This window comes from Hyla sarda, chromosome 5 (genome assembly GCF_029499605.1).
Source record: "Hyla sarda isolate aHylSar1 chromosome 5, aHylSar1.hap1, whole genome shotgun sequence".
Taxonomy (NCBI): Eukaryota; Metazoa; Chordata; class Amphibia; order Anura; family Hylidae; genus Hyla; species Hyla sarda.
This window is the reverse complement of record NC_079193.1, coordinates 301,948,472-301,965,723: the sequence shown is the minus strand read 5'-3', so window position 1 is coordinate 301,965,723 and position 17,252 is coordinate 301,948,472. Positions and strand designations below refer to the sequence as shown.

The following is a 17,252-nucleotide window of genomic DNA, read 5'->3' as shown; positions in this document are numbered from 1 at the left end:
CCCTAAGAGCACTCTAAGGCTATGTTCACAAGGCAGAACTTATATGCAGAATACTGAGAAAATCTGGTCTTCTATTTTTGTAGAATGGGAAAAGCAGAATTTCTGCGGTGGAATCGCCACCTCAGAAATTCTGCAATAGAATGTACAATAAATTTCTGCAGAATGCTACACAGAAATTCCACCGTCTGAACAGGGCCTTAGGGTGAAAACACACGCTTTGGCACCACATAGGGGCTAAAAGCAGCATTCAATTACTGAATGAATTTGTTGGCAACTCCTACGGTTATTTGCTGACACATTTTGGCCACACGCAGCCGCCGGATCATGCATTTCCACTCTAAAGGTGTTGGTGGATCGGTGAGTTAATTTGAAACCTCTGAATGTTTTGCTATGATGGGAGATAAACTGTTGTCAGAGGTGTCTGGCAATGGCCTCCTTCTCACTCAAAGTTAAAATACAAGCACAATTGCGTATACGCTGAGTTTTTTTTTGTATATGGGGCGTTTGGGAGTGTTTATTTGGCTGACAGCTATCTAATATGTATGGCCAGCCTAAAAGTGACAAATAAAGATGAGCGAACTTACAGTAAATTCGATTCGTCGCGAACTTCTCGGCTCGGCAGTTGATGACTTTTCCTGCATAAATTAGTTCAGCTTTCAGGTGCTCCGGTGGGCGGGAAAAGGTGGATACAGTCCTAGGAGACTCTTTCCTAGGAATGTATCCACCTTTTCCAGCCCACCGGAGCACCTGAAGGCTGAACTAATTTACGCAGGATAAGTCATCAACTGCCGAGCCGAGAAGTTCGTGACGAATCGAATTTACTGTAAGTTCGCTCATCTCTAGTGACAAACATCAAATACATCATAGAAGTAGTTTCCCATACATAAAAACAAACAACCACAGCAATTTATAGTTTAACACTGTTATTTACTAAAGTTTGTCGCATTATAAAAAAATTACTCTTAACAAGAAACATTACGATTTATGACTCTGTTACAAAATAGATTTTTCATAGTAAAAATAAGGCACACAATTCCTAATTTAGCTTTTTTTTCCAGTTTTTTCATATCATTAGGTAGTACAAAGAGTAAAGCTACATTTGAGATATCTGGCATAACAGGAAAAAATTGCAAAGATGAAAAGATGACATTTTGGAGTGTAAGTGCCAGCCATTGTTCATTGCCAAATACAATTACATTGGCTCACAACTGAATTGTTCAAGCATAGTGTAGTTGTGAAAGTCTCATGTAATTTAGATTCCTTATTAGACCTTATCAGAATGATGACTATAAAATATTCAATTACACGATGAGATTATCTTTTTTTAGGGGCAGTTTTCGTGCATTGGTTTAATAGAAACAAAGAAACATAGTGCAGCTTTTATATTAGATCCTAACTAAACGTTTATCATCTTTATCACTATTACAATAAATTTGCATTTCTATATTGTACTTGCGATTATCCAAGTCCTTTAAAGTGTCGATCTATAATTTACAAGATTAAGCAGTGGAGAGATGGATGTGCATGCATGGTCACCATTCTTAATGCATAGCAACAGATTAGTTTTAATGTAAAGTAACAGCTGAAGCCAAATCCCCTCTTTACTGGTGAAAACATTGTATAAAAAAATCCCTTTTAGGATATTATTACCCATCTAATTTACTTTCCTCCTGTAAAGGAAAAAGAAAACGATCATAGCACAAAGCATTACATTGTCACTGGCCTTTACTAGAGAAGAAAAGTCAGCGAAAATTGAGGTTTCTTTATTGATGCATAGATAACATGGCAGGAAACGTCTGATGTAGGGTCGGGCACAAAAAAACATCACCTTCTCATAAACTGCCTTTTACGAAAAATTTCTTGGAGTGTTGACAATTCTTCTCTTGTATACTTTATATTGGGAGTTGGGATGTTTGAATGAGAGTGCTGCCTGAAATCAAAACTTACAAAGGGTTTTCTCAGTTTTTGCTCTGAAACACGACTGTCACTTGTTAGTGCTCTTTGACAGCCATTATAATACACAAGTCCATGTAAACGCATGCTAAGTGCATAGGAGTCTCATACCCCACTTTATAAACTGTATTTAAGAAAGGGAAATAGAGATCTGGAAGCATACATGTGTTGTCACAAATATGTGAAGCCCATAGCTCCTTGTTATACATAGTTACATGTGCTTGCATTGAGCATTCACAGTGAATTTTACTGAGCAGCTGGACATAATAGGATCTAGAAAACCATAAGTCCTTTTTTACACACTGCAGTTTAAAAAAACGTTGCTGCTTTCTTCTAAAAGGAGTGCCACCCTGTCCAGAAGTTGTTTGTCGTCTTGCAGCTTAGCTCTATTCACGTCAATAGGGCTGAACTGCAATACTAAAAAAATACAGACAGGTGTGAAACTGTTTCTGTAATTCCGGACAACCCATTTACGCTTTTGTTGTGTCAACAAGGTCTAAAGAAAGGAAGAAGATAAACAGAAGAAAACAACATGGTGTATTAAGATACACCATGTATGCACTGTATCACAAACTGTGTTAGGAACATACGAGGACCTTAGAATTAGAAAATGCACACAAAAAATTTAAGGTGAACGTACAGTACACTTTAAGGGGCATTTGTATATGCGACAATTGACCAATATTGACCAAAGATAGGGGATAACATGTCTGATCCTGGGGGTCCGGCCACTGGAACCCACTGTGATCTCCGGGCCGGCACCGCAGTGTTCTGGACATGGAAGCTTGTCGCTTCTGTGTTCTTGATTTCACGCTACACCCCCTCCATTCATGCTTATGAAAGGGGGGGGGGGGGGGTAATGGCTAGTACATAGCAGTCACGCCTCCTCTCATAGACATGAATAGAGGCAGCGTGACGGCCACCATGCAGCATGGAGCAGAGTTTGCTCCAAGCACCGGATGACTGGGGTGCTGTGCTGGAGATCTCGGAGGGTCCCAGCGGTCACACCCCCTTAATCAGACATCTTATCCCCTGGATAGGAAATAAGATGTTTAGGGGCAGAGTACCCCTTTAAAGAAGGTTATAAAACATTTAAAGAGATAAATGGAATGCACTTTATAGCACTGCCCTGGGGTCAGCAAAACAACCTTTTTAGAGCAATGACCAATTCCTATAAGATCTGTTTTCAGGGCTAGGTTTTAAAATGATCTTGCTGAATAATGAACAAAAAGGCACAACTTAACATCAACAGGACAATATACACAGACATTAGCAACAGCTGCATTATCAAATGAAACCATCGTAGCACCATCCTTGTCTTACACAGAGTGGGAAGTTATTTTAAATGGGTTATCCATGACTTTAAGGCCTATCCTAAAGATAGGTCATTGGTGTTAGAGCTTTTCCCACAAATTGAAAATATGGTCACCCGGCATCTCCAGTCTGTCGGCTGACAGAGATAGTCAGGTGCCGAAATTAGCTGTGTTGGATGTGTTACGCATTTTGCGTAAGTCCAATTGACATTAATCGGAGGTGTACAAATGGCGGAGCGCTGAAAGCTACACTATTTATGTAGCTCACAGGGCTCCGCAGTTTGTGTAACTCCCATCAATGTCAATAGAAGTTAAACAAATTACACAACACAGGTGGCTCTGCTGTTATTGGCACCCTAAAGTTTATAGTATGAATAGAGGAAAAAATACCATACACTCTATATAATCAGGTTATCTTATTTACAATACACACTTTTACAATACATTTCTATTAGTTTACCCAGAAGGACTGTAAAATTCCAAACTTTCTTTAAATTATTTTTTTAAACACATAGGGTACTGTTTTATACAGTAACCTTGGAAAACTATACCAAGGTTATTGTAATATTCACAATAGACTATCTCTTCTGGCCACAGACACAATGGAAATGGCTGGTTTTTCAATTTATGGGAAGACCCCTTTAAATACAGTGAAAACTCTTTAAGAATACCACCCAAAATTTCACAAAAAAGTGGTCAATCAATGGGAAAGTCTTCTCAAAGAATGCATAATAAATGTAAACATGAAAATCTGGCATGGATAATAAGGTGGCCTTCTCAACAAAGTGGTCTTTTAGGGGGGGTTTTACTGTAATAGATGTTGAGGTCTGACACTTGGCACCCACCTTCGATCAGCTATTTGAAGGGGCCACAGTGCTCCAGAGGACACGGTATACCATTCTTTGTTTATCAGGTACAGCTCCATACTTTAATTCAGTGTTTCCCAACCAGGGTGCCTCCAGCTGTTGCAAAACTACAAATGCCAGCATCCTATCCTATCCTTCCACGGGGATGCTAAGAGATGTAGATTTACAACAGCTGGAGGTACCGTGGTGGGGATACACTGCTTCAAGTAATGGTTGTGCATACCATTAATGCACATCACAGCTTCATCCTTTTCAAGTAAATGTGAATGAGTTGTAATTCCAGGCACAGCCACAACTAAGGTATGAAGCTGTGTCTGGTAAACAATAAAGAAGTGAGCGTCTTGACTGAATTTTGTGAATGTCACCAAAATTGATAATGATTGGTTTGTCCAAGGATACGCCATCAAGTCCTGAACAATCCCTTTAAAGGCTGAACAAAAGCTCAGTGATTTTACCAGCTTTACAGAATAATAAGATTCCTAGTATTTCATATGTATATTTCATCAGCCATATACATGGTTGATTTGTCATAAAGGTAACAGGTTTAAAAAAAATGTATTTATCTTAATTTCAGTAAGGCATTTCAGAACATAGCACCCGCATGGCTTCATCTGCCGGACACCTTAGTGCTCACTTGAGTAATAAGGGTGCAACACAATTGAACACCATGCTCTTTCTGTTTAGGGCAGGGTCACATAGGGCACATCTGCAGCATTTTTGACGCCACGGTTGTGCCGACAGCAGCCACAGAGGGACGGCGGAGTGAACTCTCAGCCGTGGGCAGGTAGCTCTGTGTGTCCGTACGTAGCAGAGGATGCATCGGTGCATCCGCAGTGTGAAATGGGACCCTGCTCTAAAGGTGAACTCACACGTACAGTATCAAATATATTTGATGTGTAGAATTTGAAGATGCTAATTTTGCTGCAGAGTTCAATGTAAACTAAATGACTTAACACAGCTTCAAATCTTGCGTATCAAATATGCGCAGGATACTGTACTTATGAATAGACTCAGAATTCCCATACCCACAAGATATGCTGACAACACTCCCAAGGAAATCTCTAGATGTTTATAAAGTGTCATTTAAAGGTCTAATTTTCTTGTCTTTTATCATAGTTTGAGGTCTGTTTTTCTTATGCAGAGCCAAATCTCCTGCATAGATATAGAATGAAAAAACAGCATGCTAGTTACCACTATGCTGTATTTTAAATCATATGCCTATGCAGGGGATATGGAATTCTGTATCAGAATGTCAATCACTCTAAAGATATATTAAGAAATCAATCAGTGCCAAATTGTGAACCAATTTAGAGTACAAAAAAAGTTAAAGGGAGACCATTTACTTGTCAAAGTGCCAGAGTCACTCCATTTTGGTGATTGGTGGGGACAATATTAGCTTACAGACTCCTAGCAATGCCATTTTCAAACATGTATAAAAAATAAAGGTGGATATTTTCTCTATCCTGCAAAGTAATAATTCATGAAATCCTAAACAGAATATATTTCAAGTTCATTTACTAAAATGAAAAGTCTTCAGAAGGCGGCGCATAAGAAAAGCCAACAAAAGCATCATCTGCTTCTTCAACACTGGCGTTAACAATAGAATAGTCTGAAGATATACAGACAGAGTCTGGAACCATAGCGTCTGTAAATTCTGTGTCAAAATTTGAAATATCATCTGGGCCGTCCTAGAAGGAAACAACACTTTATTAGAAAAGGAAGGCAAAATAATATTTTAATAAATTACGGATTGTAAAGCATATGCACATACCACATGAGGATCATAAGGTGGAGGGATCTTCTTTTCAACCAGATCTGTCCAGTTTATGGATGAAAAAAATGGATGGTTCTTAATTTCATGCTATCAAAAAAAGAAAAAGAGGTTATTTTATGCCAGCAATAAAAGGGGAAATATTTTTCTTAGTGCTATACAGTGATTAAATTGCAGAACAAAGAACAAGGAAGTTACGATTATTCATACAATGACAGTCTGGAACAAAGTCATACCAGGAAATATGTACTCAAAGTATTGAGGTATTGTTGAAGGGTTATTGTTTTAAGCTCTTAGAAACATAGAACCTTGACAGCAGAATAGAACACATGATCCATCCACTTTGACCTTATTAATTTCATTTTTATTTTTATCTTAGGATGGATATATTCTTATTCCAGGCAGGCTTACATTCCCTTACTGTCGAACTTCCAACCCCATCTAGTGGACGTTTGTTCCAAGCATCTACTATTTTTTCTGTAAAATAACAGTACTTTCTCTGACCACATGAAAAAAACAAACATAATTCTGTTATTTTATTATGCAAAAAAGATGTAAAACAATATTGTAGTAATTCATAGCCAATATGCACCTGTAAAGAATCTAAACACCATGTCATTTTAAGTGCATATAAAACTTTTTTTGCCATGAATATTGTATACAAACATAATAAACTTTTTACTATAGCAGATAAAAGACGAAAGAACTGCAGCTGGGAATGTCAGGTAAAAACTGCTTTATTAGAAGAATATATAAAAAATTTCCAAATCCACCACAGCAGAGGTATATGTGCACAGGATCTGACGCGTTTCGGAGAATACATCAGATGTGTGTTCACCGAAACACATCAGATCCTGAGCACATGTACCTCTGATTTTGATTTTTTTTTTTATATTATTCTAATAAAGCAGTTTATACCTGACATTTCCAGCTTGAGTTCTTCCACCTTTTGTGTGCTGTTGTTGAGCTCGACTCTGAGCGTGTCTGTGCTGATGTCATGGTGGGGAAAGGTGGTTGCTGGATTGATGTGGATGCCATATAGGGAGTTTGCGGTTTAAACTTTTTACTGTAGAAAATGCCTCCTTTTCACTTTTCAGCGCTTGTTTTCCCCTTACGTAGTTATTGCATTGTCTGTAACAGTTCAAAATCTCTGCATCCACTTAAAAAAAACAAAAAAACAAAAACAAACTCAGGATTTTTAGTTTAAAATTATACAGTGGGGCAAAAAAGTATTTATTCAGCCACCAATTGTGCAAGTTCTCCCACTTAAAAAGATGAGAGAGGCCTGTAATTTTCATCATAGGTATACCTCAACTATGAGAGATATAATGAGAAAAAAATCCATAAAATCACATTGTCTGATTTTTAAAGAATTTATTTGCAAATTATGGTGGAAAATAAGTATTTGGTCACCTACAAACAAGCAAGATTTCTGGCTCTCATAGACCTGTAACTTCTTCTATAAGGGTCTCCTCTATCCTCCACTGATTAGCTGTATTAATGGCACCTGTTTGAACTTGTTATCAGTATAAAAGACACCTGTCCACAACCTCAAACAGTCACACTCCAAACTCCAATATGGCCAAGACCAAAGAGCTGAGGTGTCGAAGGACACCAGAAACAAAATTGTAGACCTGCACCAGGCTGGGAAGAATGAATCTGCAATAGGCAAGCAGCTTGGTGTGAAGAAATCAACTGTGAGAGCAATTATTAGAAAATGGAAGACATACAAGACCACTGATAATCTCCCTCGATCTGGGGCTCCACGCAAGATCTCACCCTGTGGTGTCAAAATTAACGGTGAGCAAAAATCCCAGAACCACAATGGAATGGGGGACCTAGTGATTGACCTGCAGAGAGCTGGGACCAAAATAACAAAGGCTAACATCAGTAACACACTATGCCGCCAGGGACTGAAATCATGCAGTGCCAGATGTTTCCCCCTGCATAAGCCGGTACATGTCCGGACCCATCTGAAGTTTGCTAGAGAGCATTTGGATGATCCAGAAGAGTATTGGGGGAACATCATATGGTCAGATGAAACCAAAGTAGAACTTTTTGGTAAAAACTCAACTCGTCGTGTTTGGAGCAGAAAGAATGCCGAGTTGCATCCAAAGAACACCATACCTACTGTGAAGCATGGGAGGTGAAAACATGATGCTTTGAGGCTGTCTTTCTGCTAAGGGACCAGGACGAATGATCCATGTAAAGGAAAGAATGACTGGGGCCATGTATTGTGAGATTTTGAGTGAAAACCTTCCATCAGCAAGGGCATTGAAGATGAAACGTGACACGGCGTAGCCAGTCTCCAGATCTCAACCCCATAGAAAACCTTTGGAGAGAGTTTAAAGTCTTTGTTGCCCAGCCACAGCCCCAAAACATCACTGCTCTAGAGAAGATCTGCATGAAGGAATGGGCCAAAATACCAGCAACAGTGTGTGAAAACCTTGTGAAGACTTACAGAAAACCTTTCACCTCAGTCATTGCCAACAAAGAGTATATAACAAAGTATTGAGATGAACTTTTATTATTGACCAAATACTTACCGTATTTTCCAGTGTATAAGATGACTTTTTTAACCCCGTAAATTGTTCTCAAAAGTTGTGGGTCGTCTTATACACCGGGTGCTGCAGTTGGCCGGGACGCCGGAGTATGGATTGTCCATACCCCAGGCGTCCCGGACAAGATTAACTTCCCCGTCACATTCGGGACATCCCTGTGTCCCGAAAGATCTTTTCGGGACACAAGGATGTCCCGGTTACCTTTCTGCGGCCCCGCGTTAACTTTAAAACCGCAGGGGCTGCTGGGAGGTAGCGCATGCAGGGATGTCACTGACATCCCGTGTGTGCGCCCATAGCAACAGCAGAGTGGAGCAGCGAGAACACACGGGTATGGTAAGTTACCAGCACGTCATCTTCGGTGCAACGACCAACCCCTCCTCCGGTCCCGGGACCTACTGCTATGGCTTATAGGCCATAGCAGTAGATCGTGACCCCCCGGACCGGAGGAGCAGTGGTCGGAGCACTAAAGTGGGGCAGTACACAGACATACAGCCTCCAGCCATATACTGTATATGGATGAAGGCTGTATGTCTGTGGGCTCCACTGCCAACCTAATGTGGGGGAACTAAAACCTAATGTGGGGGAACTATACTACCAACCTAATGTGGGAGATCTACAACCTAATGTGGGGGAACTATACTGCCAACCTAATGTGGGGGAACTATACCCTAATGTGGGGTAAACTATACTAACAACCTAATGTGGGAGAACTACAACCTAATGTGGGGGAAACTATACTGCCTACCTAATGTGGGGGAACTATGCTGACAACCTAATGTGGGGGAACTATGCCGACAACCTAATGTGGGGGAACTATGCTGACAACCTAATGTGGGGGAACTATGCTGACAACCTAATGTGGGGGAACTATGCTGACAACCTAATGTGGGGGGGCAACTATGCTGACAACCTAATGTGGGGGGGAACTATGCTGACAACCTAATGTGGGGGGGAACTATGCTGCCTACCTAGTGTGGGGGGACTATGCTGACAACCTAGTGTGGGGGAACAATGGTAAGGTACCGTATCGCGGTAGAGGGGTAGTCTTATACGGCGAGTATATCCCAAACTCTATATTTTAACTGTAAAAGTTGGGGGTCATCTTATACGCCCTGTCGTCTTATACGCTGGAAAATACGTTATTTTCCACCATAATTTGCAAATAAATTCCTTAAAAATCAGACACTGCGATTTTATGGATTTTTTTTTCATTATGTCTCTCATAGTTGAGGTATACTTATGATGAAAATTACAGGCTTCTCTCATCTGTTTAAGTGGGAGAACTTGCACAGTTGGTGGATGACTAAATACTTTTTTGCCCCACTGTATGTCCTTAAAACTGCTTCTGAAATTTCTTTAGGAAAGGGCATGAGGGGGTGTCCTACAGAGAGGCTGCAGAGCAGATGACCGGGAGAACATGGGGCGCTCACCCAGGATGCTGATCCGAACCCTCTAATAGCTCAATGAAAGCATGCACAGAGTTGAGGACGGGATACAGTGCTCCCAAGTGTGGTAGAACACCACAGCAAGTAGTGCAGTCCCTTCTAAAGCTAAAGCAAATATGGTTTACCTGTGGACTAAAAGAAATACAAAATTCAATGGGACAGATTTTTTAAACTTGAACAGTGGAGCAGTGGTCCATACCAACCAACTAGATTCCAGATTTTTCAAGGGCTTTTTAAAATGAAAGCTGGATTCTGTTTTGGTGCTATGGGCAACAGCACCACTGTTCCTCTGCATATATTTTGATAAAACTGCCCAAATTTGTTTAAATAAATATGAACGCAACTTACAAAATCATTGTTTGATCCAAGTCTTTGCTTTGGATCTTTTTCAAGAAGCTCTTCCAAGATTGCAGATGCTGTTATGTTTATGTCAGGCCGCGTAATCAGGGGTTTGTGCAGAATGTTTTCATACATGGTTGCCGTGTCACGACTGTAAAATGGAGGCTACAGAAAAAATAAAATAAAAAAAATAACATAAGTCATAGATAAAAGTTAGAACTGTACATTGATTAGCACACATGCAAAGCATTCGGAAAGTCTTCAGACCCTTTCTTATGTTATGTTATGGCCTTGTGCTAACATAATGAAAAAGAGTTTGTTAACTTCAGGCAGGCTTTTGTGTGTCCTGAGGAGAGGTTTCTTTTTGGCCACTAAAACTCAGATTGGTGGAGAACTGCAGTGAAGGTTGACCTCCTGGAAGTTTCTCCCGTCTGCACACAGGAGCTTTGGAGCTCAGCCAAAGGTACGATTGGGTTCTTGGTCATCTGTCTTAAAAGACCATTTTCCACCAATTACTTAGTTTTGTGGGGGTGCCAGCTCTAGGAAGAGTCCCGTTTGTTCTTTTTTTTATTTTTTAAGTATGGGGGCCACTGTGCTCTGGAAAATGTTAGTGCAGCAGAAAGTTTTTGTACCTTTCTCCAGATCTGTGCATCCACACAATTCTGTCTCTGAGCCCTAGGAGGCCCTTAGAGCTATATCCAAAGCTGAATTTTAAAAGGAGTACTCTGAGTTACTTTTACTCATATCATGCACACCTACCATACTGATTGTACAGTGCCATGTGTTTTATTACAGCACAGATGCATCCATGTGTTTTATTACTCTAACTTGGTCATGTGATCACCAGTCTGCCTCCCACAAACTTACAGTACTTAAAAGGAGTACTCCGGGATAAGAAAACGTATCCCCTATCCTAAGGATAGGGGATAAGTTTCAGATCACAGGGGGTCCGACCGCTGGGGCCCCCCGCGATCTCCCATACGGGGCCCCAACAGTCAGCGGCCAGGGGCTGTGTCCGACCACTGCATGACACGGCAGCCAACATGCTCCCTCAATACATCTCTATGGGAGAGCCGGATCGCTGCAATCAGCAGCCTCCGCCTCTGCCATAGAAATGTCGGACAAATGTTGAGGGGGCGTGTCGGATGCCGCATCATGCGGAGGTCGAAATGAGCTATTTCGGCAAAGAGCCGAGAGCCCCGTACAGGAGATCACAGGGTGCCCCAGCGGTCGGACCTCCGAGATCTGAAACTCATCCCCTATCCTTAGGATAGGGGATACGTTTTCTTATCCTGGAGTACTCCTTTAAAGGGTACCTCTCATCAAATAAACTTTTGATATATTTTAGATTAATGAATGTTGAATAACTTTCCAATAGCATGTTAATGAAAAATATGCTTCTTTCTATTGTATTTTTCCCTATCAGTCCTGTCAGCAAGCATTTCTGACTCATGCTGGAGTCCTAAACACTCAGAGCTGCCAGCCTGCTTTGTTCACAGCCAAACAGGCTGTGAATAAAGCAGGCTGGCAGCTCAGTGTTCTCCTTTGAGAACAAAGCAGACTGGCAGCTCGTAGTGTTTAGGACTCCAGCATGAGTCTGAAATGCTTGCTGCAAGGACTGGTAGGGAGACCCCTAGTGGTCATTTCTTCAAAGTGGAAAATTAAATAGAAAGAAGCATATTTTTTTAATAACATGCAATTGTAAAGTTATTCTGCATACATTAATCTATAATATATCAAAAGTTTTTTTTTGAGGAGAGGTACCCTTTAATGTGTCTCAGAGGATGTCAGTCCTGGGTCAGCTGACTTCCTGCAAAGTACAGGATGACATCATCAACTATTAGATGCCTCCTGCTAGCTTTCAGACCCCTCCCCTCCCAGATTTGCATGCTGCTGCTGATGCAATTTTTCTGGGATCAGGATATATAGTAGTTATATACCTCTTCTGAAGCGGTGTTCACACATTGGTTTTTGCTGTTTGTTTTCAGTTTTCAATGCTATTTTTCTAACATTCTGGCAAGATTGTGATATTTTACCACATAATGAGATTTATCCAGAGCACTTTCCTAAAGTGGTGATATTTTACCACAAATTGTGGAAATTACTTACATTTTTTAATTTTTAAACTGTTTAAAAAAATACTGACAACTCCTTAAATGTGTCCCAATTCCTCCAAGCAACACCAAAACTTAGAATTAGATCTTGAGGGACTCCTTCTCAATGCTATCCACTATTCACAGTGAAGAGATCCCTTGTGATCACTGTTTAATACTATACATAAAATATAAATACTGGTGTAGCCCAATTCACAGGTATAAGATTGTTTTCATACATACATCCTCCCTTTCAGTGTTAGAAAGTAAAGGCTATTTGATCTATAGGCTTTTGGGCCATTTATTGAGATGTAAAATGACCATAAAACAGCACAAATTAAATAAAAGATGCCACAACATCACATTCACATTATTTATATTAAAACAATGAACACCTATAGAAGCTTACCAGGCCATGCAGCATTTCATACAGCACAGATCCAAGACACCACCAATCTACCGTGTTGTCATAGGGCTGTTTCTTTATCACTTCTGGTGCTAGGTACTGAGAAAACAAAATGTCCATTTACTACAATCTGATACCAAGCTAATAAAAATTCTGCTTCACCTGAAAGGGGCTTTCCAGGACAGAGTAAAGTGCCAAACTAGCACTGATTGGTGACATCATTACACATTGATAAGAAAGTAAAATATGTCACTGGGGCTCCATTAACTTAAGGAGTGGTGGAGGACAGCAGTATACATTGTACACATTTTTTTATTTTATTACGGGGATTAAAAAGTCCCAGAATGCCCATTTCAAAGTTCATGTTTGTCTCTGGATAAAACTAAGTTAAAAATAGAAGTCTGTCAGGTAGGTACAAGGAAGTCGCCAAATGTGGGGAGGAAAACTACCTAGATAGAAAACAAACACTTTGTAAAAATTTATACTCCAATTCAAGTATTAAATGTGGTTTTCAAAGCATGTCACCAAAAGCATTATTTCCCTAAGCAACTAACATTTGACCCTAAGAATACTGAGAAAACAGCAGTCCTGAGTGAAGTCATAAGAGGTTCCTTTTAAGGGTAGGGTCACCATGACGTATTTTGCCGGGTATTCGCTGCTGCATATGGGTAGCAAAATCAGCTGCAGAAAATGTGCAGCAAAATACGGCACATGTGACCCTACCCTAAGAGAGTAATTCTTCTCATCCAATAGCAGTCCATAAGCTTACCTCTGGTGTCCCACAAAAGGTTAAAGTTTTGTCTGCGTTTGAAATCCCTTCTTTGCAAAGTCCAAAATCTGTTAAAACAATATGGCCCTAGAGGAAAAGAAAATGGAGTGTCAGAATGGCTAATGTAATTTTCTCTTAGGCTCTGCTGACGTCTGCATCATGATTTCTGTCATTAGTGAAGATAGAAGCGCAGTGTCTGATCCATCATACGACAGATAATGATGGCAACACATGATTCTCTTTGAAATGTGGGTTCTTTGGGTTCCATCATTGTGTCCATCATTGTGACAGTAAAAAAAAGCAAAGTATAGTGACAGAGCCTGAAACTGCAGCTACATTTATGGCTGAAGCGACCATAAAGGCTAAGTTCACACTGCAATTTTATATTCGTTTAATATATAGGTTTAAACACTGGAAAAAAGTATACAACAGGTGGTGAAAGCAGATGCTGCTGTATACAGAAAAGCAGAATCCATTTCCCATTTCTTACATTATAAAAAAAAAAACAACAACATATCTGTATAAAGCTAAATTAAAGGGGTATTCCGGCTTTATAGATGTTATAGGGGATAAGATGTATGATCGCAGGAGTCCCACCACTGAGGACCCCCGTGATCTCTGTACAATCTTGCCTCCCATAGAGCTGAATGGAGGGGGCGTGATGTGACATCACTAGGGGGCGTGGCCGTGACATCACATCTCCGTCTCGGTGGCAGCACCTGGCACAGAATGCTGGAGGCTGCACAGAGATAATGGGTGTCCCCAGCGGCGGGACCCCTGCGATCATACATCTTATCCCCTATCCTTTGCATAGGTGATAAGATGTATAAAGTTGGAATACTCCTTTAAGCGTACTGTAATGGAAACATTTATATTTACCAAGATGGAAACATTAAAAAAAGAAATTGTTACGTAAATTACCTTTGAGTCTAAGAGGATATTTTCTGGTTTTAGGTCTCTGCCAAAAAAAGGAATATTTCATTAGAATTTTCTGCCATTTTTAATAGACCCTCTGGAGCTATTGAAGAATAACTAAACAAATAACATACCTATATATGATCTGAATTGAGTGCAAGTATCCCAAAGCACTAGCGATTTCTGCAGCATAAAAAAGTGCCCTGGGCTCAGGAAAATATCGTTCTCTTTGTAGATGAAAAAAAAGCTAGAGGAGAAATATGGATATAATTTAATCATGGGAGAGTAAATCCAATCATTATAGAATGTAATATACATGAGATAATGATACTTTTACCTATATTTACTGAAAATGAAATAAATCATAGAACCTAAAGAAAAATTAATTGGGATTAAATCTCAAGGCCAGAATTTGGAATTAGTCATTGGCCAACCACACATGTATACAAGACATTTATCCCTACCTCAATGGTGACAATTGTTTTAAGATGTTTAAAAAGAGGGTCAGGTGCTAGGATTGCTCCAGTAAGTGTGTGGTGTACCACATCAGGAAACAACACAGATAAGACAAATGCATTGTCATCTGCAACAAGGGTCACAACACTGATCAAGTGACTTAAATGTGTCAAAAGTACCAGAGCTGAATTCACTAAACCTTTATGAGTTTAGCTGACCATTGACTGAATGATTTGTATATGATTCAGCTTGCATACCAATAACTTTTATTACTGGGCCGTTAGTAGTTAAAGGGGCTTGGACAACAAAATTTAGCATTAATGATATATTTTCATTTCATTAAATGTAACAATCACAGGGGGAGATTTATCATGGCTTTTAGAGCATTTTTTTGGCATGTTTTGGCGCAGTTCAGGCGCAAGCAGCATATTTATCGACTTTTATGCTTCTTTTGATATATACAGTTTCATAATTTTTGCCTACCCGTAGAACTTTTTCTTTTTGACCATGCAGTGGTCACGTATGTATCATTTGCGACTTTTGTCAAAAGTCGCTATTGGTACTTTTTTAGGCGCAAAGCTACACCCCCTACCAGTAGGCGGGAGAATCACTTCTACCTTCCGCAATTCAAACTTTAACCTCTTGTGGACGACAGTATCCCACTTCCCTTCTATGACACGTGATTAGGGGCTGAGCGCCGGTCATAGCTGGGTGGACCCATCTCTAATGCCAGACATCACCGATCACGGTGATGCCGAATTTAACCCCTTAGACACCGCAATCAAATTTGATTTTAGCGCCTGAAATGCAAGTAAAAATGTCCCGGCAGCTCTGTGAAAGTAAGTAAAAACACCAAACCTGCCAAATTCAGGACCTGGGAAAGTGTCTCCTTCCCTCCCTCACAATCGTCTAGATAATGTGTATGTGGTAGAGCTTTTCCCACCACAGCAGAGCTGCGCAAAATTCATCATCCTGCTGCACCTTCTTGATAAATAAGATGCGCGCTAGTCAAACCCACCACCCAAATAAACTTAAACAGTTAGGACAGACAGAATAAATTTCCATTAGTTCAAATCTATCATTCCTTTTAATTATTTGTGTTTAAAAACTCGTAGTTTAACATTTTAAACAAATTAGTATAACATTTTAAACAAAAGGAACATTTTTCATTAATCGTATATTTTGTGCTACATATAACAGATTCCTCTCACAGTTTATAGCAAAAAGATTTGTAAATTTTAAAGGAAAACTGTCATAAGTTCACTCCCGCACTAACCACACGTACTGACGGATAGTGCAGGGGACACTGATTCATATGATCCCTACCTTGCCTGGATCCCTCCGGCTGGCACGAGCGGGGTTTTCAGGAGCCTAGTGGCACTGTGATGTCAGCATCGCCCGTCCGCAGTGCCGCCCACTTATGAATATTCATCCCCCCTCCCTCCGGCGCTCCCTCTCCCTGCCGCTCCTAACTGGTCTTCACTGCGCATTTCAGGAAGCAGCACATAAGACCAGTTATTATTAATTATTTATTGCTGTTTCTTTTTCGTTTTAACATTATCTAAATTAAAATATGCTTTACAGACTTTATGGCTAATCTGCAAATAATGGCACCTGCAGGGTATTTATGGTTGTGTTGTCCACAGCCAAGCTGATCAGGGAGGACTTCACTGCTTTCAACCTATTACTTTTAGCTGTTATTGTGGCAGAGACATCTACTTACATCACATAGTATAAAATGGGCAGCCCTCTAGAGCTGTGTATGTACGATTAACTCTCAGTTCTCGTAAATAGATATAACTTTCCAAGAAATAACTGTTCTGTGTAAATATTGTGTCAATAATAATTATTGTGCCAATATGTCACAAGGTTTAATGAAACCAAAGAAATCTTTTTTCTCTGTTTACCTAACATTGTAAGGAATCTTAATGTTAGAAGCTCTCCTTGGCTAACCTATGCTGGATAGAACTTAGGCCCTTTTCACACTATACATTCTTCCGTTTTTAAAGATCCGTTATATGTTCCGCTATGAAAACCCTGAAAATTGGCCGTTAAACGGCCATTACAAAATCCCATTATAGTCTTTGGGATTTTTACTTTATTCGTTTTAACCTGTCATAGCCTGTTATTAATAACGGACGTTATTTTGTGATGGGAGAAAGAACATAAGAAATAGTGACGGGTTAAAACGGATAATGTAAAAATCCCATAGACTATAATCAAAAACGAATGACCAGGAAGTCAGGAGTTTGTCTGGCGCAGAGAGGAACCATCAGGCAGCCAAGTAAAATCAATGGATTTATTAGATGCAACGCGTTTCGCTGCGCATGCGCAGCGAAACGCGTTGCATCTAATAAATCCATTG

General features: G+C 40.1%; 1 protein-coding gene across 7 annotated transcripts in view; it reads right to left on the bottom strand.

The window, feature by feature from the left end:
- Window positions 1-931: 931 nt before the first annotated feature.
- Window positions 932-17,252, bottom strand: part of SGK3 (serum/glucocorticoid regulated kinase family member 3) — a 118,696-nt gene continuing 102,375 nt past the window's right edge. For 6 of the 7 annotated variants that reach the window (XM_056522066.1, XM_056522065.1, XM_056522068.1 and 3 more), the window contains 7 exons: window positions 14,566-14,678; window positions 14,438-14,474; window positions 13,517-13,603; window positions 12,751-12,846; window positions 10,258-10,413; window positions 5,904-5,993; window positions 932-5,820 (listed from right to left, as the gene is read on the bottom strand). In XM_056522066.1, coding sequence (XP_056378041.1) covers window positions 5,650-5,820; window positions 5,904-5,993; window positions 10,258-10,413; window positions 12,751-12,846; window positions 13,517-13,603; window positions 14,438-14,474; window positions 14,566-14,678 — 750 coding nt within the window. In that variant the 3' untranslated portion in view covers window positions 932-5,649. The remainder of the gene's footprint in view (window positions 5,821-5,903; window positions 5,994-10,257; window positions 10,414-12,750; window positions 12,847-13,516; window positions 13,604-14,437; window positions 14,475-14,565; window positions 14,679-17,252) is intronic. The other variant, XR_008844257.1, reaches the window with a different exon arrangement.